Source organism: Oncorhynchus mykiss, chromosome 12 (genome assembly GCF_057628025.1).
Source record: "Oncorhynchus mykiss isolate SJ-2025 chromosome 12, ASM5762802v1, whole genome shotgun sequence".
Classification (NCBI taxonomy): Eukaryota; Metazoa; Chordata; class Actinopteri; order Salmoniformes; family Salmonidae; genus Oncorhynchus; species Oncorhynchus mykiss.
The window spans coordinates 17,050,709-17,077,993 of record NC_143033.1 but is presented as its reverse complement, the minus strand read 5'-3'; the positions used below and the strand labels follow the sequence as shown (position 1 = coordinate 17,077,993).

The window sequence follows — 27,285 nt, the reverse complement described above, 5'->3', positions numbered from 1 at the left end:
GGGGACCTTGATTAGAGAGGGGTGGGTGTGTGCGTGTGTGTATGCGCGGCTTATGCATGTGTGTGTTCTGAATAACCATATAGAGATCCTATCCGAGAACAGTCAGACCATCTATCAGGAACACATCACTAGAATTAATGGCCAAAATGGTGAGGAATGTATGTGCGTGTATATTATATAGAATTCCAGAATAATTCATGTCTGTCACTATGGGCCTTTATTAAAGCTGCAGTAGAGTTGTTCAAAAGCTATCAAAGGGATCACATAAGTGTTGTCAATGAGAATGTCTTTGGTATCTAACATGTTTATCATCAAGCAGATATCTGCTCTGCACTACAGCCCCCTGAAGGGTTTATCTCGTTGGTGTTGAAGCTAAAATCAAAGGTGGTTGTGCTTAGAAACAGTTAAAACACTGAACAAGTGTATTTGTCTGTATTTGAACATTGTATTGGAAGCAATATTACAATAGGAGACTGATGTACCAGTAAAACATCTGTTATGCAGAAGAGGAACTGACCAGTTAGGCCTACAACACTGTGCCTTTAAGAAACAGTAGGCTAGAATAAAAAACCAAGACAGTTTTGAAACCAAAAAATAAAATACGTAAAGCGTCCCTTTTGGCTTGTATTCTTTCTTTATCTCTCTCTGCAACATCACGTGTCCTTAGTGGGGGGAGGGGGGTGATACTGGGGCAAGAGGAACCGCTGAACGTCTTTCTTTCTCCAATCCCAGTTCATTTTTCCCAGAGGTGGGTGGGAGTGTATTTCTACTAACGGGGCCGAATAGGGCAGCGAATAGTACAACAAAGTTTAGATATGTCCAGCAAAGCCACCCCATCTTCCATCCTCAGTCCTTCACGTGAAGGATAAGAGTCAGGGGGAACAATTCCATTTCAACTCCATCAATTCAGCAAGTCAATTCAAAAATACCAATCCGTGAATAGAAAAATCCCCATTAACAAATACATAAACGCCATTTTTAATTCATAACTACTTATTCATAATGTCTTCAAATTCATCTCCCGTGTAGATTGAATCGAAAATGGGAAGTTCACCCTCCCCCCAACGAAACCCTCATCCCTTTCCCAGACCCAGACCCAGGCTCTAGTCTACCAGACGGTGGTCTCTCCCATCTCCTGTCCAGGGTGGGACATGGGGGCGCTGTAGCTGGAGTTACTAGCCAGGGAGAATGGTGGGCTGGGCCCCCCTCCGTATGCCTCACCAGGGACAGGATGCAGGGAGCTGGGCAGACCGGGCTCTGGGCTGGGGGTATCTGCGTGGGAGATCATGTCCGTGAACCTCTGGTCGTCAGAGGGGTGGTGGGCTGACACAGAGCCCTCCATGGCCCCTCCATGGATGTAGGGGGATTCTGCTGGAGACTGAGCCTGAGAGGAGGGAGGGCCGTGGGGGAAGAATTCATAGTTTCCCCCACCGTAGTAGTCGCCCTGGTACTCTGTAAGGGGAGAGACGATTTGATTAGAAAACAAATCATCTAATGAGGAAATTAATTGTGCGCACACAGATGAAGCAATTGGTATAGCAACATTCAAAATCACTGACATTGAATCTAACAGCCTTCTAAAAATGGACCTACATCAAGATTCAAGATTTTGTAAATAATTGCATTATTTAGTAGCCTAAGTTACATTATAACATTTGAAGGAGGGGAAGGGAGCGGTTTAGTTCACTGGTATAGCTGAAAAGTAAAAGTGCAAAACATGCCTAAACTTCTTAAATTCACCCTGGTACTAGGTGAAGGGACGAAATGGGTCAGGGAATGGTTTGGTTCACTCTTTCTGTTAAAGTGAAAACGCACTTAAAAAGTGTATTTTTATCTCCTATATTTCCAAGATTTTGAGTGCTTCCACTCATCCTTTTGTGAGTTGACTTTAGAATGTTTCTTGCTTTATTATTCAAAGCGACTAAACTTTAAAAAGGAAATTAAAATCACACGCTCTACATTTCAGTTAAGCACCATACTCTTTATCTTTTAGTGGGTATTCTTGATGTCAGTATTACAGAGGGAAGGAGCTCAAATAATTAACCAAAACACATCAAATATATCAACGTCTTGTTTAATGTACTGTATAGTATATGATGTTGATTTTACTCCCTAATCCATCATCAATCTAACATACACACACACGTTATGTCAAGATCAGTTAAATGTAGTCAGCATTTCATTATGCTTTGTTTCTAACAAGACAGAGAAATGTTTCTCCTTTACATTACGACATCAGCAACACACCTTATGTTACAAACTGTGATAATGAGGGGAAGAATAAATCCACTAGCAATGCAATGATGACCCTGTTTTTTTGCTCCAAACTGAATAAACAAGCTAATTATTGAGTCCCACAAACAGAACCCTGCTAGCTACGTCAGACCTTGAGAATCAACCTGAACCTGGAGCAGCCGTGGGAAGAAAGGGGGAGGGGCAGAGAGAGAGAGAGGTGTTAGAATAACACACACATACGCACGCACGCACGCACGCACGCACGCACGCACGCACGCACGCACGCACGCACGCACACACACACACACACACACACACACACACACACACACACACACACACACACACACACACACACACACACACACACACACACACACACACACACACACACACACACACACACACACACACACACACACACACACACACACACGCACGCACACACACACACACACACACACACACACACACACACACACACACACACACACACACACACACACACACACACACACACAGCAGCAGCAGTAGAAGACTGGGGGGATGGAGGGAGTAGTGCTACTAATACAGATGCCACTGCTCCACCAAGGCACAAAAGGGCGTGAAAAGAGGAATGCTGAGAATGGAGGGAGCTAGGAGAGGGGGATAAAGGTTTTGTCTCCTTCCCTTCCTCTCATCTCCCTTCCCTCCCTCCATGTTCCATCCTTCAAGGTTCCCTTGTAATTACAGTGGACGGACGCTGCTCTGTTCCAGTTTAGCAGTGGTTCCCAAACTGTGGGGGGCGTGAGAGGTCGGCAGGGGGAGTGCGGGTTTCCCCCCAATTATTATTATTATATACAGTATATATAGATATTTATATATACTATATATATACTCTATATATAAAAAAATGTTAAGGAACTCAGTCCAGCTTATTACAAGGTGCAATTTCTAAATTGGGTAGTGCATCATCAGTTCCTCTTGTCATGTCAGTCATTGCAGACCTTAGAGAGCTATTTACGTCAGCCATGTCAGCTAACATTGTTTAGCTAGGTTTTTTTTAACCCATAGATGTTGTTGTAATGTTTCAGTCACTCAAATGTCACATGAATACACATTAGACATGGCAAAATGTATAGAATTGCATGAACATTTGCTTTAAAACTGAAAACATGTATCTGCACCCCATGACAAGATTTGTAGAATTGCAAGAAATAAGTTTTAAACCTGCAACATCTTCTCTTCGCCAAGAAAAGGGGTGTGAACAGTTTTTGTCATGAACAGTGCTTGTGCCCAGAGAAATATACATGGTGCTCTCATGCGCAGGAGGGGCGCAGGATGTTCCCCAATGCTGGAAGAGGGCCTGAGTGAAAGAGTATAGGACTCATTCCTTCATTTCTCTTCAGCAGGCAGGTAGCTTAGTGGTTAGAGCATTGGACCAGTACCTGAAAGGTTGCTGGATTGAATCCCAGAGCAGACAAGGCAAAACTCTGTCGTTCTGAACTAGGCAGTTAACCCACTGTGCCCCGGTAGGCTATCATCACTTGATGAGCATTCGACACACTTGTCACCCCACAGTTTAGCCAGAGCTGGACAGCACAGAGGTGGGCAATGGCATTCCTGACGAAAACCATGTCGGGGGTAATGTGTGTTGTGTATCACCAAAATCTTCACCAAGGATCACTTGTAAGCCAACAGTGAGCATTGTTTTCCAACAGGTGGTGCCATTCTTACTCAACGCGCAGACCAAACCGACAGAATCGTAATGTCTGATGTAATACAATGAACAGTGAGTGTTTTTACCACTCAAACAGGGAGTGTATTTTACCTGTGTAGTATCCGTAGGCCCCAGGCCCCAGTATGTCTGGGTCCTCCAGTCGTCCCCCCATGGACCTCATCCTCCTGGGCCCTCTGAAGAAGGCGTGCCGCCGGGCCCCCAGAGCACTCAGCTGCTTCATCCTCCGCTCCTTAGACCGACGGTTCTGGAACCACACCTAGAGTATGGAGTGGAAGAGGTAGTGAGTTATCAAATGACATCACACCTAGAGTATGGAGTGGAAGAGGTAGTGAGTTATCAAATGACATCACACCTAGAGTATGGAGTGGAAGAGGTAGTGAGTTATCAAATGACATCACACCTAGAGTATGGAGTGGAAGAGGTAGTGAGTTATCAAATGACATCACAACTAGTGTATGGAGTGGAAGAGGTAGTGAGTTATCAAATGACATCACACCTAGAGTATGGAGTGGAAGAGGTAGTGAGTTATCAAATGACATCACACCTAGAGTATGGAGTGGAAGAGGTAGTGAGTTATCAAATGACATCACAACTGTGAGGACGGAGAGGAAGAGACAGTGAGTTATCAAATGACATCACAACTATGAGGACGGAGTGGAAGAGGTAGTGAGTTATCAAATGACATCACAACTATGAGGACGGAGTGGAAGAGGTAGTGAGTTATCAAATGACAGCACAACTATGAGGACGGAGAGGAAGAGGTAGTGAGTTATCAAATGACATCACAACTATGAGGACGGAGAGGAAGAGACAGTGAGTTATCAAGTGACATCACAACTATGAGGACAGAGTGGAAGAGGTAGTGAGTTATCAAATGATATCACACCTAGAGTATGGAGTGGAAGAGGTAGTGAGTTATCAAATGACATCACAACTATGAGGACGGAGAGGAAGAGACAATGAGTTATCAAATGACATCACAACTATGAGGACGGAGTGGAAGAGGTAGTGAGTTATCAAATGACAGCACAACTATGAGGACGGAGAGGAAGAGGTAGTGAGTTATCAAATGACATTACAACTATGAGGACGGAGAGGAAGAGACAGTGAGTTATCAAGTGACATCACAACTATGAGGACAGAGTGGAAGAGGTAGTGAGTTATCAAATGACAGCACAACTATGAGGACGGAGAGGAAGAGGTAGTAAGTTATCAAATGACATCACAACTATGAGGACGGAGAGGAAGAGGTAGTGAGTTATCAAATGACATCACAACTATGAGGACGGAGAGGAAGAGACAGTGAGTTATCAAATGAAATCACAACTATGAGGACGGAGTGGAAGAGGTAGTGAGTTATCAAATGCCATCACAACTATGAGGACGGAGAGGAAGAGACAGTGAGTTATCAAATGACATCACAACTATGAGGACGGAGTGGAAGAGGTAGTGAGTTATCAAATGACATCACACCTAGAGTATGGAGTGGAAGAGGTAGTGAGTTATCAAATGACATCACACCTAGAGTATGGAGTGGAAGAGGTAGTGAGTTATCAAATGACATCACACCTAGAGTATGGAGTGGAAGAGGTAGTGAGTTATCAAATGCCATCACAACTATGAGGACGGAGAGGAAGAGACAGTGAGTTATCAAATGACATCACACCTATGAGGACGGAGTGGAAGAGGTAGTGAGTTATCAAATGACATCACACCTAGAGTATGGAGTGGAAAATGTAGTGAGTTATCAAATGACATCACACCAAGAGTATGGAGTGGAAGAGGTAGTGAGTTATCAAATGACATCACACCTAGAGTATGGAGTGGAAGAGGTAGTGAGTTATCCAATGACATCACACCTAGAGTATGGAGTGGAAGAGGTAGTGAGTTATCAAGTGACATCACACCTAGAGTATGGAGTGGCAGAGGTAGTGAGTTATCAAATGACATCACAACTGTGAGGACGGAGAGGAAGAGACAGTGAGTTATCAAATTACATCACAACTATGAGGACGGAGTGGAAGAGGTAGTGAGTTATCAAATGACATCACAACTATGAGGACGGAGAGGAAGAGACAGTGAGTTATCAAATGACATCACAACTATGAGGACGGAGTGGAAGAGGTAGTGAGTTATCAAATGACAGCACAACTATGAGGACGGAGAGGAAGAGACAGTGAGTTATCAAATGACATCACAACTATGAGGACGGAGTGGAAGAGGTAGTGAGTTATCAAATGACAGCACAACTATGAGGACGGAGTGGAAGAGGTAGTGAGTTATCAAATGACAGCACAACTGTGAGGACGGAGAAGAAGAGGTAGTAAGTTATCAAATGACATCACAACTATGAGGACGGAGAGGAAGAGGTAGTGAGTTATCAAATGACATCACAACTATGAGGACGGAGAGGAAGAGACAGTGAGTTATCAAATGAAATCACAACTATGAGGACGGAGTGGAAGAGGTAGTGAGTTATCAAATGACATCACACCTAGAGTATGGAGTGGAAGAGGTAGTGAGTTATCAAATGCCATCACAACTATGAGGACGGAGAGGAAGAGACAGTGAGTTATCAAATGACATCACAACTATGAGGACGGAGTGGAAGAGGTAGTGAGTTATCAAATTACATCACACCTAGAGTATGGAGTGGAAGAGGTAGTGAGTTATCAAATGACATCACACCTAGAGAGCATGGAGTGGAAGAGGTAGTGAGTTATCAAATGACATCACACCTAGAGTATGGAGTGGAAGAGGTAGTGAGTTATCAAATGCCATCACAACTATGAGGACAGAGAGGAAGAGACAGTGAGTTATCAAATGACATCACACCTATGAGAACGGAGTGGAAGAGGTAGTGAGTTATCAAATGACATCACACCTAGAGTATGGAGTGGAAGAGGTAGTGAGTTATCCAATGACATCACAACTAGAGTATGGAGTGGAAGAGGTAGTGAGTTATCAAATGACATCACACCAAGAGTATGGAGTGGAAGAGGTAGTGAGTTATCAAATGACATCACACCTAGATTATGGAGTGGAAGAGGTAGTGAGTTATCAAGTGACATCACACCTAGAGTATGGAGTGGAAGAGGTAGTGAGTTATCAAATGACATCACAACTGTGAGGACGGAGAGGAAGAGACAGTGAGTTATCAAATGACATCACAACTATGAGGACGGAGTGGAAGAGGTGGTGAGTTATCAAATGACATCACAACTATGAGGACGGAGAGGAAGAGACAGTGAGTTATCAAGTGACATCACAACTATGAGGACGGAGTGGAAGAGGTAGTGAGTTATCAAATGACATCACACCTAGAGTATGGAGTGGAAGAGGTAGTGAGTTATCAAATGACAGCACAACTATGAGGACGGAGAGGAAGAGGTAGTGAGTTATCAAATGACATAACAACTATGAGGACGGAGAGGAAGAGGTAGTGAGTTATCAAATGACATCACAACTATGAGGACGGAGAGGAAGAGACAGTGAGTTATCAAATGAAATCACAACTATGAGGACGGAGTGGAAGAGGTAGTGAGTTATCAAATGACATCACACCTAGAGTATGGAGTGGAAGAGGTAGTGAGTTATCAAATTACATCACACCTAGAGTATGGAGTGGAAGAGGTAGTGAGTTATCAAATGCCATCATAACTATGAGGACGGAGAGGAAGAGACAGTGAGTTATCAAATGACATCACAACTATGAGGACGGAGTGGAAGAGGTAGTGAGTTATCAAATGACATCACACCTAGAGTATGGAGTGGAAGAGGTAGTGAGTTATCAAATGACATCACACCTAGAGTATGGAGTGGAAGAGGTAGTGAGTTATCAAATGACATCACACCTAGAGTATGGAGTGGAAGAGGTAGTGAGTTATCAAATGACATCAGAACTATGAGGACGGAGAGGAAGAGACAGTGAGTTATCAAATGACATCACAACTATGAGGACGGAGAGGAAGAGACAGTGAGTTATCAAATGACATCACACCTAGAGTATGGAGTGGAAGAGGTAGTGAGTTATCAAATGACATCACACCTAGAGTATGGAGTGGAAGAGGTAGTGAGTTATCAAATGACATCACACCTAGAGTATGGAGTGGAAGAGGTAGTGAGTTATCAAATGACATCACAACTATGAGGACGAAGAGGAAGAGACAGTGAGTTATCAAATGACATCACAACTATGAGGACGGACAACTATGAGGACGGAGAGGAAGAGGTAGTGAGTTATCAAATGACATCACAACTATGAGGACAGAGAGGAAGAGACAGTGAGTTATCAAATGACAGCACAACTATGAGGACGAAGAGGAAGAGGTAGTGAGTTATCAAATGACAGCACAACTATGAGGACGGAGAGGAAGAGGTAGTGAGTTATCAAATGACAGCACAACTATGAGGACGAAGAGGAAGAGGTAGTAAGTTATCAAATGACAGCACAACTATGAGGACGAAGAGGAAGAGACAGTGAGTTATCAAATGACATCACAACTATGAGGACGGAGTGGAAGAGGTAGTGAGTTATCAAATGACATCACAACTATGAGGACGGAGAGGAAGAGGTAGTGAGTTATCAAATGACATCACAACTATGAGGACGGAGAGGAAGAGACAGTGAGTTATCAAATGAAATCACAAATATGAGGACGGAGTGGAAGAGGTAGTGAGTTATCAAATGACATCACACCTAGAGTATGGAGTGGAAGAGGTAGTGAGTTATCAAATGCCATCACAACTATGAGGACGGAGAGGAAGAGACAGTGAGTTATCAAATGACATCACAACTATGAGGACGGAGTGGAAGAGGTAGTGAGTTATCAAATGACATCACACCTAGAGTATGGAGTGGAAGAGGTAGTGAGTTATCAAATGACATCACACCTAGAGAGCATGGAGTGGAAGAGGTAGTGAGTTATCAAATGACATCACACCTAGAGTATGGAGTGGAAGAGGTAGTGAGTTATCAAATGCCATCACAACTATGAGGACAGAGAGGAAGAGACAGTGAGTTATCAAATGACATCACACCTATGAGGACGGAGTGGAAGAGGTAGTGAGTTATCAAATGACATCACACCTAGAGTATGGAGTGGAAGAGGTAGTGAGTTATCCAATGACATCACAACTAGAGTATGGAGTGGAAGAGGTAGTGAGTTATCAAATGACATCACACCAAGAGTATGGAGTGGAAGAGGTAGTGAGTTATCAAATGACATCACACCTAGATTATGGAGTGGAAGAGGTAGTGAGTTATCAAGTGACATCACACCTAGAGTATGGAGTGGAAGAGGTAGTGAGTTATCAAATGACATCACAACTGTGAGGACGGAGAGGAAGAGACAGTGAGTTATCAAATGACATCACAACTATGAGGACGGAGTGGAAGAGGTGGTGAGTTATCAAATGACATCACAACTATGAGGACGGAGAGGAAGAGACAGTGAGTTATCAAGTGACATCACAACTATGAGGACGGAGTGGAAGAGGTAGTGAGTTATCAAATGACATCACACCTAGAGTATGGAGTGGAAGAGGTAGTGAGTTATCAAATGACAGCACAACTATGAGGACGGAGAGGAAGAGGTAGTGAGTTATCAAATGACATAACAACTATGAGGACGGAGAGGAAGAGGTAGTGAGTTATCAAATGACATCACAACTATGAGGACGGAGAGGAAGAGACAGTGAGTTATCAAATGAAATCACAACTATGAGGACGGAGTGGAAGAGGTAGTGAGTTATCAAATGACATCACACCTAGAGTATGGAGTGGAAGAGGTAGTGAGTTATCAAATTACATCACACCTAGAGTATGGAGTGGAAGAGGTAGTGAGTTATCAAATGCCATCATAACTATGAGGACGGAGAGGAAGAGACAGTGAGTTATCAAATGACATCACAACTATGAGGACGGAGTGGAAGAGGTAGTGAGTTATCAAATGACATCACACCTAGATTATGGAGTGGAAGAGGTAGTGAGTTATCAAATGACATCACACCTAGAGTATGGAGTGGAAGAGGTAGTGAGTTATCAAATGACATCACACCTAGAGTATGGAGTGGAAGAGGTAGTGAGTTATCAAATGACATCACACCTAGAGTACGGAGTGGAAGAGGTAGTGAGTTATCAAATGACATCAGAACTATGAGGACGGAGAGGAAGAGACAGTGAGTTATCAAATGACATCACAACTATGAGGACGGACAACTATGAGGACGGAGAGGAAGAGGTAGTGAGTTATCAAATGACATCACACCTAGAGTATGGAGTGGAAGAGGTAGTGAGTTATCAAATGACATCACACCTAGAGTATGGAGTGGAAGAGGTAGTGAGTTATCAAATGACATCAGAACTATGAGGACGGAGAGGAAGAGACAGTGAGTTATCAAATGACATCACAACTATGAGGACGGAGAGGAAGAGACAGTGAGTTATCAAATGACATCACACCTAGAGTATGGAGTGGAAGAGGTAGTGAGTTATCAAATGACATCACACCTAGAGTATGGAGTGGAAGAGGTAGTGAGTTATCAAATGACATCACACCTAGAGTATGGAGTGGAAGAGGTAGTGAGTTATCAAATGACATCACAACTATGAGGACGAAGAGGAAGAGACAGTGAGTTATCAAATGACATCACAACTATGAGGACGGACAACTATGAGGACGGAGAGGAAGAGGTAGTGAGTTATCAAATGACATCACAACTATGAGGACAGAGAGGAAGAGACAGTGAGTTATCAAATGACAGCACAACTATGAGGACGAAGAGGAAGAGGTAGTGAGTTATCAAATGACAGCACAACTATGAGGACGGAGAGGAAGAGGTAGTGAGTTATCAAATGACAGCACAACTATGAGGACGAAGAGGAAGAGGTAGTAAGTTATCAAATGACAGCACAACTATGAGGACGAAGAGGAAGAGACAGTGAGTTATCAAATGACATCACAACTATGAGGACGGAGTGGAAGAGGTAGTGAGTTATCAAATGACATCACAACTATGAGGACGGAGAGGAATAGGTAGTGAGTTATCAAATGACATCACAACTATGAGGACGGAGAGGAAGAGGTAGTGAGTTATCAAATGACATCACAACTATGAGGACGGAGAGGAAGAGGTAGTGAGTTATCAAATGACATCACAACTATGAGGACGGACAACTATGAGGACGGAGAGGAAGAGGTAGTGAGTTATCAAATGACATCACAACTATGAGGACGGAGAGGAAAGAGTTACACAACTAGGACCAAGAAAAATATCAAAGATTGTTATCAGATCAAATTAAGTTAAACTATTTTTCTTTGAGTTTAGATCATTTTCATGGAATGAACAAACTTCATTCATACTGCATTTTAGACAAGCGTGTCAAGCACACAGAATGTCGTAATCAAAGTTGAATCAAATCTAACTTTATTTCTAGTCCATTACTTCACCAGATGTATTCATATTCCCTTTCACATTAGCGTTACAACATACTTTGCAGAGAATTAATTTTTTTTTTAAAACTACATACAAGGAAGTTAAAATGACAAGGAAGTTAAAATGACACGGTAGTTAAAATGACAAGGTAGTTAAAATGACACGGTAGTTAAATGACAAGGTAGTTAAATGACAAGGTAGTTAAAATGACAAGGAAGTTAAAATGACACGGTAGTTAAATGACAAGGTAGTTAAATGACAAGGTAGTTAAAATGACAAGGAAGTTAAAATGACAAGGTAGTTAAAATGACAAGGTAGTTAAATGACAAGGTAGTTAAAATGACAAGGAAGTTAAAATGACAAGGTAGTTAAATGACAAGGTAGTTAAATGACAAGGTAGTTAAATGACAAGGTAGTTAAATGACAAGGTAGTTAAAATGACAAGGAAGTTAAAATGACAAGGTAGTTAAATGACAAGGTAGTTAAATGACAAGGTAGTTAAATGACAAGGTAGTTAAATGACAAGGAAGTTAAAATGACAAGGAAGTTAAAATGACAAGGTAGTTAAATGACAAGGTAGTTAAATGACAAGGAAGTTAAAATGACAAGGTAGTTAAATGACAAGGAAGTTAAATGACAAGGTAGTTAAATGACAAGGTAGTTAAAATGACAAGGAAGTTAAATGACAAGGTAGTTAAATGACAAGGTAGTTAAATGACAAGGTAGTTAAATGACAAGGTAGTTAAATGACAAGGTAGTTAAATGACAAGGAAGTTAAAATGACAAGGAAGTTAAAATGACAAGGTAGTTAAATGACAAGGTAGTTAAATGACAAGGTAGTTAAATGACAAGGTAGTTAAAATGACATGGTAGTTAAAATGACAAGGTAGTTAAATGACAAGGAAGTTAAATGACAAGGTAGTTAAATGACAAGGTAGTTAAATGACAAGGTAGTTAAATGACAAGGTAGTTAAATGACAAGGAAGTTAAAATGACAAGGAAGTTAAAATTACAAGGTAGTTAAATGACAAGGTAGTTAAATGACAAGGTAGTTAAATGACAAGGTAGTTAAATGACAAGGAAGTTAAATGATAAGGAAGTTAAAATGACAAGGCCCACTCCTATCATCATCAAATCAAATCACCATCAAATTAAATCCACCTTAATTTCAGAACTTTGTTGTTTTGCCCATTTGTACATGGTCCCTTCCACAGACTTGGAGTGCTATTTAACTATGCTTGCTATTCTCATACAGGAATGCTAATTCTGTAGCATTGCTCATTTTATGTACATTCTGCAATGATAGTTTTTTGTTTTGTTTGCTGTCTTGAGACCAGTGTCAACACAGCAAATAGATTCAAATCCAGAAAATAGCTTTTCTCAGGCACATCACCTATAGAAATAAAGGGCTCCACTTAGATATAAGTTAGATTACTGGAGAAATGGGAGGAATAGGGACAAAGTGGGATGGAGGCGGTGGAGGTAAACTAACAAACATGGACACTGTCCAACCCAGACACATGATGAAAATTTGTAGTCTCCAACACTCCTTCCGTGGCCTCCAACTGCTCTTAAATGCTAGTAAAATGAAATGCATGCTCTTCAACCCATCGCTGCCCGCACCCACCCGTCTAGCATCACTACTTTGGACGGTTCTGACTTAGAATATGTGGACAACTATAAATACCTAGGTGTCTGGCTAGACTGTAAACTCTCCTTACAGAGTCATATTAAGCATCTCCAATCCAAAATTAAATCTAGAATCGGCTTCCTATTTCGCAACAAAGCCTCCTTCACTCATGCTGCCAAACATACCCTCGTAAAACTGACTTTCCTACCGATCCTTGACTTCGGCGATGTCATTTACAAAATAGCCTCAAACACTCTACTCAGCAAATCAGATGCAGTCTATCACAGTGCCATCCGTTTTGTCACCAAAGCCCCATATACTACCCATCACTGCGACCTGTAAGCTCTCGTTGGCTGGTCCTCGCTTCATACTCGTCGCCAAACCCACTGGCTCCAGGTCATCTATAAGTCTTTGCTAGGTAAAGCTCCGCCTTATCTCAGCTCACTGGTCACCAGAGCAACACACACCTGTAGCACGCGCTCCAGCAGGTATATTTCACTGGTCATCCCCAAATCCAACACCTGCTTTGGTCGCCTTCACTTCCAGTTCTCTGATGCCAATGACTGGAACGAATTGCAAAAATCACTGAAGTTGGAGACTTATATCTCCCTCACTAACTTTAAGCATCAGCTGTCAGAGCAGCTTACCGATCGCTGCAGCTGTACACAGCCCATCTGTAAATAGCCCATCCAACCAACTACCTATCTCATCCCCATATTTGTTTTTGTTTTTCTGCTCTTTTGCACACCAGTATTTCTTCTTTCACATCCTCATCTGCACATCTGTCACTCCAGTGTAAATTGCGAAATTGTAATTACTTCGCCACTATGGCTCATTTATTGACTTACCTCCTTACTTCATCTGCACACACTGTATACAGATTTTTCTATTGTGTTATTGACTGCACGTTTGTTTATCCCATGTGTAACTCTGTGTTGTTGTTTTTGTCGCACTGCTTTGCTTTGTCTTGGCCAGGTCACAGTTGTAAATGAGAACTTGTTCTCAACTGGCCTACCTGATTAAATAAGGTGAAATAAATAAATACAATTTTAAAAAGTGCCTAAAAGAAAAATGTTCAGCCTCTCCTCGTTAGGGAATATGGATGTGAGTGAGAAGCAGAGTGTAGGTTCAGTTCCAACAAGGATGCAGGTGTTAAAGAGCCACAGCCACACAGACACAACACCCAGAAATCACACTGGAGCTGTTTAGTAATCAGTGATATGGCGGTCAGTATATTTTTTAATCATCCAATAAAATCAATGAATCAGTCAATAACACAAAGAAACACAACACACACACTATTTTCTATAGGTTCTCTCCATGTGCCTCAGCAGGTCACTGTACAACAACACAACTCACTAGGCCTCAATACAACACAATTCAGCAGGCCTCAATACAAAAACACAACTCAGCAGGCCTCAATACAACACAACACAGCAGCCCTCAATCAAACAACACAACTCAGCAGGCCTCAATATAACAACACAACTCAGAAGGCCTCAATACAACACAACTCAGCAGGACTCAATACAACAACACAACTCAGCAGGCCTCAATACAACAACACAACTCAGCAGACCTCAATACAACAACACAACTCCACCGGCTTCAATACAACAACACAACTCAGCAGGCCTAAATACAACACAACTCAGCAGGCCTCAGTACAACAACACAACTCAGCAGGCCTCAATGCAACAACACAACTCCACCGGCTTCAATACAACAACACAACTCAGCAGGCCTAAATACAACAACACAACTTAGCAGGACTAAATACAACAACACAACTTAGCAGGCCTCAATACAACAACACAACTCAGCAGACCTCATTGCAACAACACAACTCAGCAGGCCTCAATACAACAACACAACTCAGCAGACCTCAATACAACACACAACTCCACCGGCTTCAATACAACAACACAACTCAGTAGGCCTAAATACAACACAACTCAGCAGGCCTCAGTACAACAACACAACTCAGCAGGCCTCAATGCAACAACACAACTCCACCGGCTTCAATACAACAACACAACTCAGCAGGCCTAAATACAACAACACAACTTAGCAGGACTAAATACAACAACACAACTCAGCAGGCCTCAATACAACAACACAACTCAGCAGACCTCATTGCAACAACACAACTCAGCAGGCTGTATTACAACAACACAACTCAGCAGGCCTCAATACAACAACACAACTCAGCAGGCCTTATTACAACAACACAACTCAGCAGGCCTCAATACAACAACACAACTCAACCGGCTTCAATACAACAACACAACTCAGCAAGCCTAAATACAACACAACTCAGCAGGCCTCATTGCAACACAACTCAGCAGGCTTCAATACAACAACACAACTCAGCAGGCCTCAATACAACACAACTCAGCAGGCTTCAATACAACAACACAACTCAGCAGGCCTCAATGCAACAACACAACTCAGCAGACCTCAATACAACAACACAACTCCACCGGCTTCAATACAACAACACAACTCAGCAGGCCTCAATGCAACAACACAACTCAGCAGACCTCAATACAACAACACAACTCCACCGGCTTCAATACAACAACACAACTCAGCAGGCCTCAATGCAACAACACAACTCAGCAGGCCTCAGTACAACAACACAACTCAGCAGGCCTCAATGCAACGACACAACTCCACCGGCTTCAATACAACAACACAACTCAGCAGGCCTCAATACAACAACACAACTCAGCAGGCCTCAATGCAACAACACAACTCAGCAGACCTCAATACAACAACACAACTCCACCAGCTTCAATACAACAACACAACTCAGCAGGCCTAAATACAACACAACTCAGCAGGCCTCAGTACAACAACACAACTCAGCCGGCCTCAATGCAACAACACAACTCCACCGACTTCAATACAACAACACAACTCAGCAGGCCAAAATACAACAACACAACTTAGCAGGCCTAAATACAACACAACTCAGCAGGCCTCAATACAACAACACAACTCAGCAGGCCTCATTGCAACAACACAACTCAGCAGGCCTCAATACAACAACACAACTCCACCGGCTTCAGTACAACAACACAACTCAGCAGGCCTCAATGCAACAACACAACTCAGCAGACCTCAATACAACAACACAACTCCACTGGCTTCAATACAACAACACAACTCAGCAGGCCTCAATACAACAACACAACTCAGCAGGCCTCAGTACAACAACACAACTCAGCAGGCCTCAATGCAACAACACAACTCCACCGGCTTCAATACAACAACACAACTCAGCAGGCCTCAGTACAACAACACAACTCAGCAGACCTCAATACAACAACACAACTGAGAAGGCCTCAATGCAGCATCACAACTCTGCAGGCCTCAATACAACAACTCAGCAGGACTCATTACAACAACACAATTGAGCAGGCCTCCCTCAATACAACAACACAACTCAGCAGACCTCAATACAAAAACACAACTCAGCAAGCCTCAATGCAACATCACAACTCTGCAGGCCTCAATACAACAACTCAGCAGGACTCATTACAACAACACAATTGAGCAGGCCTCCCTCAATACAACAACACAACTCAGCAGACCTCAATACAAAAACACAACTCAGCAAGCCTCAATGCAACATCACAACTCTGCAGGCCTCAATACAACAACTCAGCAGGACTCATTACAACAACACAATTGAGCAGGCCTCCCTCAATACAACAACACAACTCAGCAGACCTCAATACAAAAACACAACTCAGCAAGCCTCAATGCAACATCACAACTCTGCAGGCCTCAATACAACAACTCAGCAGGCCTCAATACAACAACACAACTCAGCAGGCCTCAATGCAACAACACAACTCAGCAGACCTCAATACAACAACACAACCCAGCAGGCCTCAATACAACAACACAACTCCACTGGCTTCAATACAACAACAAAACTGAGAAGGCCTCAATGCAGCATCACAACTCTGCAGGCCTCAATACAACAACTCAGCAGGACTCATTACAACAACACAACTCAGCAGGCCTTATTACAACAACACAACTCAGCAGGCCTTATTACAACACAACTCAGCAGGCCTCATTACAACAACACAACTCAGCAGCCCTTATTACAACACAACTCAGCAGGCCTCATTGCAACACAACTCAGCAGGCTTCAATACAACAACACAACTCAGCAGGCCTTATTACAACAACACAACTCAGCAGGCCTTATTACAACACAACTCAGCAGGCCTCATTACAACAACACAACTCAGCAGCCCTTATTACAACACAACTCAGCAGGCCTCATTGCAACACAACTCAGCAGGCTTCAATACAACAACACAACTCAGCAGGCCTTATTACAACACAACTAAGCAGGCCTCATTACAACAACACAACTCAGCAGGCCTTATTACAACACAACTCAGCAGGCCAAATTACAACAACACAACTCAGCAGGCCTTATTACAACACAACTCAGCAGGCCTCAATACAACACAACTCAGCAGGCCTCATTACAACACAACTCAGCAGGCCTCATTACAACACAACTCAGCAGGCCTTATTACAACAACTCAGCAGGCCTTATTACAACAACACAACTCAGCAGGCCTTATTACAACACAACTCAGCAGGCCTCATTACAACACAACTCAGCAGGCCTCATTACAACACAACTCAGCAGGCCTTATTACAACAACACAACTCAGCAGGCCTTATTACAACACAACTCAGCAGGCCTTATTACAACAACACAACTCAGCAGGCCTTATTACAACACAACTCAGCAGGCCTCAATACAACACAACTCAGCAGGCCTTATTACAACACAACTCAGCAGGCCTTATTACAACACAACTCAGCAGGCCTTATTACAACACAACTCAGCAGGCCTCAACCCAACACAACTTGGAAGCAGAGAAATTAAAAACAGTCATGAATGGAGTCAAATAAAGTATTTGTACAGGAACAATGGAGAAGAGAAAAATTTAAAAATGTCCAACATATGGAGCTTCACTTTCTAAAAACATAACCCATTTCTTGTTGTGCCTCTGCACCGGCACGGCATAATAATGCATGTTAACACCAGCTAGGCTACACCAAAGGCACAATCCCACTGCGTTGGAGATTAACAAATAAAACACACATAAAAACACCTAAAACCACTTAGGCATTCCTCTCCATGTTTTTCCCAGCAAAGACGACACCTGCCTACAGAGAACAATTGTCTAACTGTAGGGTACATTTTTATGGAAATGCTTTCACTCCCCTTGAGAGAGCATTTCTTAGGGATTACCACACACACACACACACACACACACACACACACACACACACACACACACACACACACACACACACAACAGAGGGCTCCCTGCTCAGGGTGTATCGGCAGTTACTACACATCAAATGAGGGGGGAGATGATGGCCATGAAACTGGCCACCATCTTGGTTTTATATATCACAGTGCATTATGTTGTTGCTAATCAGAGATGAATGGGATGGATTCAGTGTTGTGGAGACATGAAAGTGGGAAGGTGCTACACTACACTACGCACGGCCTGGTCTAAGAGGAGAGGAGAAGAGAGGAGACTGTCTGGCAGTAAATGAGTGAGGACAGAGAGGAGCGAGGGGGGTGTACGATATGTAAATCTGGGAAATCAGTGATAATTACTGTAAGCGCACAAAAAGCCACATCTCAGCTGGCAGAGACGGTGCTAATCACCCTAACACAGTCTGAACCCAGACACCGACAGAGAGAGAGAGAGGGAGAGAGAGAGGGAGAGAGAGAGAGAGAGAGAGAGAGAGAGAGAGAGAGAGAGCGAGAGAGAGAGAGAGAGTGTGTGTGTGTGAGTGTGTGTGAGTGTGTGTGTGTGAGTGTGAGTGTGTGACCGTGCGTGCGTGTGTGCGTGCATGCTTGAGAGTGTGCCTGTGCATGAGTTTGTTCATGCGTGTGCGTATGTGTTTCACAAAGAACAGAGAATTATAGAGGTTAAGACTAAAATCCTGGAGACCTGAGTGTGTTGGGCAGCAGAGATGATAAATTCCACATTTCCACTTCCAGGACGTAAACAGTAATGTTATGTCCCTCTCACTCACAGTGATCATGATCTCACATCAGCTCTCCCTAACAGAGGTCAATTCAGTTTTCATTTCAGTCAATTCAGGAAGTGAAAAATCCTTATTGAAAATAAAGGAGTATTTTCACTTCCTTGACTGAACTGAACTACTGCTCCCTAAAACGTCTCCATTGTCTTGGTTGGGATGTTAATAAACTGTTTCACTATATCTCTATAACACCTTCCTGCATCACCTGTTCACAGTATTTCTGTGCAGTGCTGTGGGCTTTTTTTGTAATGACACTGTTGTTAAATTATTGGCTGTTAAAACCATTAACAGCGCATGATATTTCCAACATTTAAATGCCTATGGCTACAGATACATATTTAAATATGTACATATTGGATTGCCTATGTCTTTTATACAAAGCCTCTCGTCCCACTTTTGACAGTGCATGCCATCTGGTTATTATACTTTCTTTAAGAATAAATAAGAAATCAACAGAAAATATAATATTCCTGTCATATTATTAAACAACAAACGTCTTCCATCTTTCATTCATATTAATCAAATCGTAATTGCTGTGTTGTTTTGTAGCTAAATATTACAAAAATATCACAAAAGCTATAAACATCTCGAATTAATATTGTGGTTTCTAGACCCCATTCCTATTTCCCGGGGAGGGATGTTCAATAACTCTCGAGTTGATCTTATAACGATCCTATGGATTTGTCAATCAGCATTTCATTTGAATGTGTCTTGTTTTCAACGTTTTCATTAAAAGGTATTTTTCTCATATTTGATTCCAAATGTGTTTTCCTCTATAGAAAGGTAGGTCGGTTGTAGGCCTATTTCATTTTACACATAGTTATGGGGATCTGGACTAGATAATAACCTCATAGTAACCTGTTGTGACATTTCTTCTTCTCACTCTCACTTTGTCAATTATGTCTTCAATTAAATCTCGCTCTAATTTCAGGGAAAATTAAAATCCAATCTATTCTAATTCATCAAGACTGTCGAAGACAGCAGACAGGCCCACGTTGCTTACAACACCAGTAGTCTATCAAAACCTAGCGGTGCTCATCAAACACAAATAGAAAAAAACACGTTTTTTCCACTGGACCTGGGAAATCAACAGATCCACCCAGAGCATCCATTCTATTCGATTGTATTCTATTCCATATGGGAGTAGAAATTCTAACTTGGCCAAATAAAAACCAGGCTCTTTATTAACCAAAAATGTATAGTCTCGAGTGAAGTATATAATACCATTCTACCTGTATAACCCGCATGTTGAGTCCCGTCTCCTGGGCCAACTGTTCTCGGATGTGTCGGGTGGGTTTCGGCGTGGCCACGAAGGCAGCCTTCAGCGTTTCCAGCTGCTTGGCTTTGATGGTGGTTCGCGGACCTCGCCGCTTCGTACCCGAACTCTGCTCCTCATTCTCGTTATTGTTCGTGTCCTTATCTGAGCATGTGGAATTGTCCGTCTCTTTTGTGTCGTCCTGCATCGGGTCCTGGAGGTCCGGCGATAAACTTCTGTCTGTGCATGATGACACTGGGGAACGAGAGAGAATGGAAAGGTCTCAATCGGAGATATCACAAGGCCTTCTGTGTGCTGCTAGATTAATTATGTAGTCTGTCTAATCAGAAATAAACCAGAATACGTGGAACAATGACGCCTCACAAAATACAAATAGCCTATGGAAGCCCTTTGAGTGCCTTTTACATTAAAAAAATACACTTTACCAAGTCCATATGAAACAGTCTAAATGCCTGGATTTACCCGTTTAAATCTAGTCACAAATAAAACAAGTGTAACCAACTTAACTCAACCGTGCCCGCGTGTGACCTGAAGCGGATCGACGTATGGAAATAGAAATTATGCCTGTAACGTGAAACAAAAAAAATTGAGCTAGGCTGCCTATACAGAGGATCCCCAAGGACCCGCTGCGTCGCGCGATAACAGCATGTCATTGTCCGAGGGGATGGCTGTTTGAGAAATGTATCAAACAGGAAATTATAGCATTGATAAGCCTTAGCTATATGGTCAGATGCATTCAGCGACGCGGAGATGCTTTGTTGGGGAACATCATCAAACACTAGGCTACACATGCTCTATATGCGGCCCATTGAGCCAGCAAGAATGTCAGTCGTCATATGTTGTTCATATTTGAAGCAACAGACACGCAACGAGGGGTTAAAATCAATGTCACGTCTTTCGATGAAACACATGTTATCCGTCACCTTGTTGATCTAAAGACAAAATATAGTGCCAGTGATGGGAGCCTGACAATTCCTCGAACACAATACGCTTTTCCGACAGTTGTTGTTGATTTAGGCCTATCCATTTTGTTTCCAAACACCCAACATATCGGCGTAATCTCTTATCAATATCAACGTCTTTAAATAATTACATTTTATAGATATTTGTTTTGAGATAATTAGAGGAGAAGTCATTTGCAGACGAATTCTCCATATAGGCCTACACATGTTTGACCATGTGACGTTAGGTGCTATACGACACTGCAGCTAAAATAGGAAAGTAGAGAATAGAATCAAACAGAATAGAATAAAAAATATGTATCCATATATAAGACTACTTCAACAGCGGTGAGATTGGACGCAGGCGACAGCCTACCCCAAATCATGCAGAGCCAGAGCTAACGCTCAGATGTTGACACCCACCCTGTCCATGGTTCTGAATTTCCTGACCGTGGTGTGTAGACTCAACTCGGCTACCGCGGCCAGTGGCTATATAGGTTATGCCTCTGGATACTTTTTTTTAAGGTGCAGAGTAACATAATAGATTTTCGAATTCATACATTTTAGTTTGCAGTGGGATTTGTAAATATGTGATATAGGGGATTTGTAAATTTGTGATATAGGCTATCCCATTTCAGGATGCCAACAAATACATCCAAGCAGTAGTGGCGTTTCATATCATGAACAAGTCGTTTAATTTTCCACCATAAGCAGTCTATGGTTTTGGTTTGGTTGGATGTGTACCAGTGTATGGTAACGTGAGATCCCACGTTGAAACAATCAGTAAATCAACAAAGAAAAACGGTCCCTTATTTTCAGACATCAGTGGGCCTATAGACATTTTCCAAGACCAACAGAGAACACTGATATGTTTGTATCCATGTAGTAATATAAGAAGACTCACTTTTGAAACCCTTAAAGGTCACATGCAGCCGTTTTTATCTCCAAATCAAATCATCTCTGGGTAACAAGTAGGTATCTTACTGTGATTATTTTCAATTCAAATGGTAAAAAAAAAGAAACAAAAATAGCTTCTTAGCTATTCTTCTCAAGCAAGAATTTTGCTAGGAATGTCTGAGAGTGGTCTGAGTGGGGAGGAGACAATTGAAATAGCTGTTATTGGCAGAGAGGTTTAGAACTCTCTTTCTTATTTGTATATTAACTCATTTACCACCTGGTGATGTCACCAGGCAGTCCAAAACTCCATCCCACCAAAACAGGCTGAAATATATTTTCAAACAGCTCTTCCACTAAATGGGCATAATAATATTTTTCACAAGTTCATACTATTCCAACGTTATAGTGTGGAACACAGGAAATCACGTTGTTGACTGCACTGGGCCTTTAACAATAATTACCTGAATTCAAGTTGACTTCCTTGATCGCCCCTGAGCTCAGGTAGTCTTCTTTACAAACAAATTTATTTTCGTCGATAACATAGAGTTCCTCGCCGGTGGACAGCTGCTTGTTGCACACCATGCACGTGAAGCAGTTGAGATGGAACACCTTGCTGCGCGCCTTGCGCACCAGATCACTGGGAGAGATGCCTTGGAGGCATCCTGCGCACTTCGTCCCAAACCTCCTGAAAAGAAAGCGAGAGGACAGAGACAACAAGCATGTTGATGTAAAATCACTCTGAGACTAAAATAGTTAACAACATCCTGAATTTGAGCGGGAAATTGTACAGTTTTAACTGGAAATAAGTAGGCGGCGTTCAACCAGCGTGAGTCTTAATAAAGAAAGGAAAATTATAGGCCTATAGTGAATTTTGCAACTGTGGGCAATGCAGATGTTTCTGTGAGTAGCCTGAATTTATAATTGCAACCACGAAATCGAACTAAATCTGTCGTAAAGAGATTTTACATAACAAGAGATTTTTACATAACAATGACAACAGATAGCCTTTAATAATAATAACAATATGCCTAATAATAACAATAGTAGTAACAATAACATCATCTTAATAAATAATAAATAACATACTTAATATATTTGTTTTATAGCAGGCTATTACATCTTTGCCATAATTGAAGAAAGGGTAGCCTATTTCGAACAAATTTTCGTTCAAATCTAACATCCTACTTGATACGAAATAGCCTACAATGTGCGCTAGACAGATTTTCAACATTGAATAGAAAAACATTCATTTTCACATTTTTTATGGAGTTGCTATATTAATAAACCCATGTTAACGCATTAGTGACAGTCAGCACAATGTGACCACGGAGATATCGGAGGATTAAACCGAATAGGACGTTTTTACAGTGAAAATCTCTGTTAATCCACATTCACCCTCTTCACATGCAAAAACCTTGGTGGATAGACTTTTATTATTTAGATAGACAGACGAATACAATAGCATAATTCAACGTCTCAACATTTCCAGGGATAACTCGACAAGGTAAATGGTTGAAAATGCCTGTGTTGCATTGGAAGAAAAGGTATACTAATGTAGGCCTACATAAAGTGATGGAGAATGGGAAGCCTTATTTTGTGTTTCTCTCTCGGATGTGAAATAAATAGGCCTAATCCAACTCACCACGAGCCAGAAACCTTGTCATGCGCCTCATGCTGATTTGGTAACCTCTCTCTCATCAGTATGGAGTCGCCTCCAGGACGAAAAAAAAATGCAGGAATTGAAAATATTTCAATTATAATACGAGTATTGGAGATCGTGTGTGTTTGAGGGTGTGAGTGGGGGGCTGTTGTTTTGGATTTGGGGAAGCGGTTGCACGAGGGCACGACTGAACGAGCGGTTCAGGCAAGCCCCCTTTATTTGAACACTAATGTAGTCTACGGAATCTCTCTCGATCCATTTGCAATAGTATCGCTCCACTGTAGCCTTTTACATGCACCGCCCGGGCCAGCCTCCTCCGGTGCGGCGAGTGCAGGCCACCGCTCTACTTACACAACAAATTGCCACGTTAGGGTGATTACTGTTTCTCCTGGCTAATGGTTGGGCCATTTAAATCCACTGCTTGATGGGAGCTGGCTAATATGATGGTCAAGGTCGTTTGGGGGCAACAATGCCGTCACAAAGGCTTAAACACTGGGCCTTACATGTCATTAAACAATTTGTTTGGGGAGACGGGAAAAAGCTGACACATAAATAATTGCTATGATGCTACAAACAAGGGCCTATACTTATCACTGAATTACATTGAACACTTTGAAGAACTGAGCGGATGGTGTAGGCCTAATGAGGAGGTTTTAAAATATATTGGAACAAACAAAAGTGGAAGCAGAGAGTACGAGTTTGAGGAAAATGTAGCTGATTTAGAAATAGATTTAAACTGTCATGTCTGCATGAATGGTTTAAGAGAAGTGTGAATATTCAAGCCCACATAATATTCATAATATTCCCATAATAAGAATTTATAAATACAAGTGATATTATTGGTGTCATAATAACAATTATTAACTAAGTTAATGCTTCGTATTGTCAGAAAACACACTTTGTTTCTTTAAGAACACAGACGTCATGCGGACAAAGAGCGATAACGTGGCCATATTAGGCAATTAGTATATGGTTCTGTCAAAATGTGAAATATTATTGTGGTATTCAAAGTGAACCTCTAACTATGATTAATTTATTGGCCTAATAATTATATGATTTTTGTTGCAAAACCAATGTGACACTAAATCCAAGATGCCAATGTGCCATGACTGCAATATTACTTCTATTGACTATAACTAGTATTATTTTGAAGTGACATTCTTAAACATTTCAAGTAACTTATATGTATACTATCTCGCTTATAGGTGAAATATATCCTGTGAAATAGGCCTTGGTAAACCATATTCATTTCCACAAAACAATGTGTAGGCCTGCATAATAATATCTGGTTAATTATGTGAGGGACGCTTAAACGAGAGCTATTTTTAGCATTGTGACATGAAATCCCATTTCAGCATTTGATTTTAAACAAATCCACTGACGAACAAAAAACAAGAAAACATAATCCAGAATGACAATCTTCAGAAGCAGGATGATTATAATTCTCCTTACTGAGTTTTTGGCAAGCCCTGCTTTTACGCCTGAATCCCCAATCTGAATCCTTACCTGAAAAAGTCAATTTTACAATAGAGCTTCCCATCCCGGGAGAAGCACTTCTCTGTCAGATTACAGTTGCACTCGCAGCACTGGACGCATTTGGCGTGCCAGGCTTGGTCCAACACGTTAAGCAGGAACCGGTCCAGGATGGGCCTGTCACACCCGGCGCAGTGGACCATCATCCCGCCTGTCTGGAGGACACCGAGGACCGACCTTCCCACGCGGGCTCCGGTGCTGGGTCTGGGGCCACACGGCTCTCTGCGCAGCAACGTCTTGGCTCCGGGGTTTGGGACAAAGCAGACGCGAATGTTCCGTCAGGTGGGTGGGCGGTGAGAAGACCCTATCCCCTACCGTTTATAGGCAGGCTATAGGTGAACACTCCCCGAAGTTCCTTTTCGGTACTTCTGGTTCTGGACGCCCCTGTCCTGTCCTGGCACTTGTCACAATCCAGAATCCAGAAGATAGAAAGGTGAATTTAAAAAGCACCTATTCCTCTTCATTGACGGGCTGCGTAAAAATGGTCACCTGAAAAGCCTGTTCTTCCACGCTGTAGAGAATACGTTGCATGGGGCTGTAGCAAAGTTATTATTTTGTTGTTGTTGTAAATAGCCCTTTCTTTTGTTATTCTGTCATCTTTTGTTTTTAGGTTCCACTTCTTCGCCTTCGCTCACCTCACGTGGACACGTTTCGCATCACTGTGCCCGGCTGTGCTGGCGCGAGGCACGTCCGTATTTAGATTGGGTGACGCTCTCCTTTAATTCCTGTGCCTGGGTGGCCAATCAGGACTCAGTTGTCATGGTTACTCATTTAAATAATGGTCGGTAGCCTACCTTCAGGTCGACCTAAACCTTAAACCATACTAGCATAAATAGGCTAATAACTTTAATTCTGCTAAGAGGGACACGATTTTTTTAAAGACATTGGCAAATGATGGTCACTCTCGTTTTGCTACTGCCTCGTTACAGAATGGACCTAAACGGTATAAACAGGTCTATAATCTTACAATTTTTATTTTCCTGCTGTAGCTCCCATCAAACTCGTGGGGTGAATGGATTTTAGGGACTATCCCCATGGCTGGGCCTTATAAGAAACCAAACATGCTTTTTGTCTAATATCACCAATCAACAAGATCTTTCTCTGATACAATTATGACAATTAGACATGTTATTTAGGCGAAATGAAAGCTTTGATTGTTTCAATTTAATCTAAATTAAACTTCTGATGACACCAAGGCACAGAACAAAAACCTGCGGATCATCTTTCATTTTAATTCTTATTTTCACCTCTTCTTTGTCCTCTGTCTGTGACAAGATGACCTAGTGGAGTTGATGCCTACAGCCATCACCTTAAAGCGGCCTACAAAGTGAGGGGGCCGTCTTACATGACATGTACCCGCCTTAAATGACCCTGAATGGGATGCAATGGGAGACGGGAGTAGCTGAACAAGAGTTAAGGCTACAAAACCCTTCCTGCATTAGGCTGTCATTTGGCTCTTTACAGTATGCGTGTGTGTGTGTGTGTGTGTGTGTGTGTGGAGTGGAGGGAACGAGAAGGGAGGGGGACCCAGGCATGCCCTTTCTCATACAGAAAGCTATTTACAGGGAAATGCATAGGATTAAGATAGCGGGCCTCATCAATAGGGAGAGCCTGGTCGCCCGCCGCTTTAACAGAGTATAGCCACCAATCGAGGGGAATTTCAATATTTACCCAGACCATCATTTAAGTTAGTCGAGGCAGTGCAAACATCATGCAGACACTAATGGTTGTTAGTGGAGAGGCGAGGCTGGTTTAAAACTAAGTTTGAGCAATTGTTTTGTATAATGAGTTGGTTAAGTAGCCCAATGGGTGTTCATTTTGACCCACTGCATATTTTCATTTAAAATA

At 42.2% G+C, this 27,285-nt stretch overlaps 1 protein-coding gene across 1 annotated transcript; it reads right to left on the bottom strand.

Annotated features, from left to right (window-relative positions):
* Positions 1-425: 425 nt before the first annotated feature.
* On the bottom strand, positions 426-26,131 carry LOC110537055 (LIM/homeobox protein Lhx5-like). Its single transcript, XM_021622774.3, has 5 exons — positions 25,411-26,131; positions 22,706-22,929; positions 20,363-20,640; positions 4,046-4,211; positions 426-1,452 (listed from the first exon to the last, which is right to left on the bottom strand). Exons 1-5 carry the CDS (start codon positions 25,581-25,583, stop codon positions 1,109-1,111), a joined length of 1,185 nt encoding a protein of 394 aa, XP_021478449.1. The 5' UTR covers positions 25,584-26,131; the 3' UTR covers positions 426-1,108.
* Between the last annotated feature and the right edge of the window lie 1,154 nt (positions 26,132-27,285).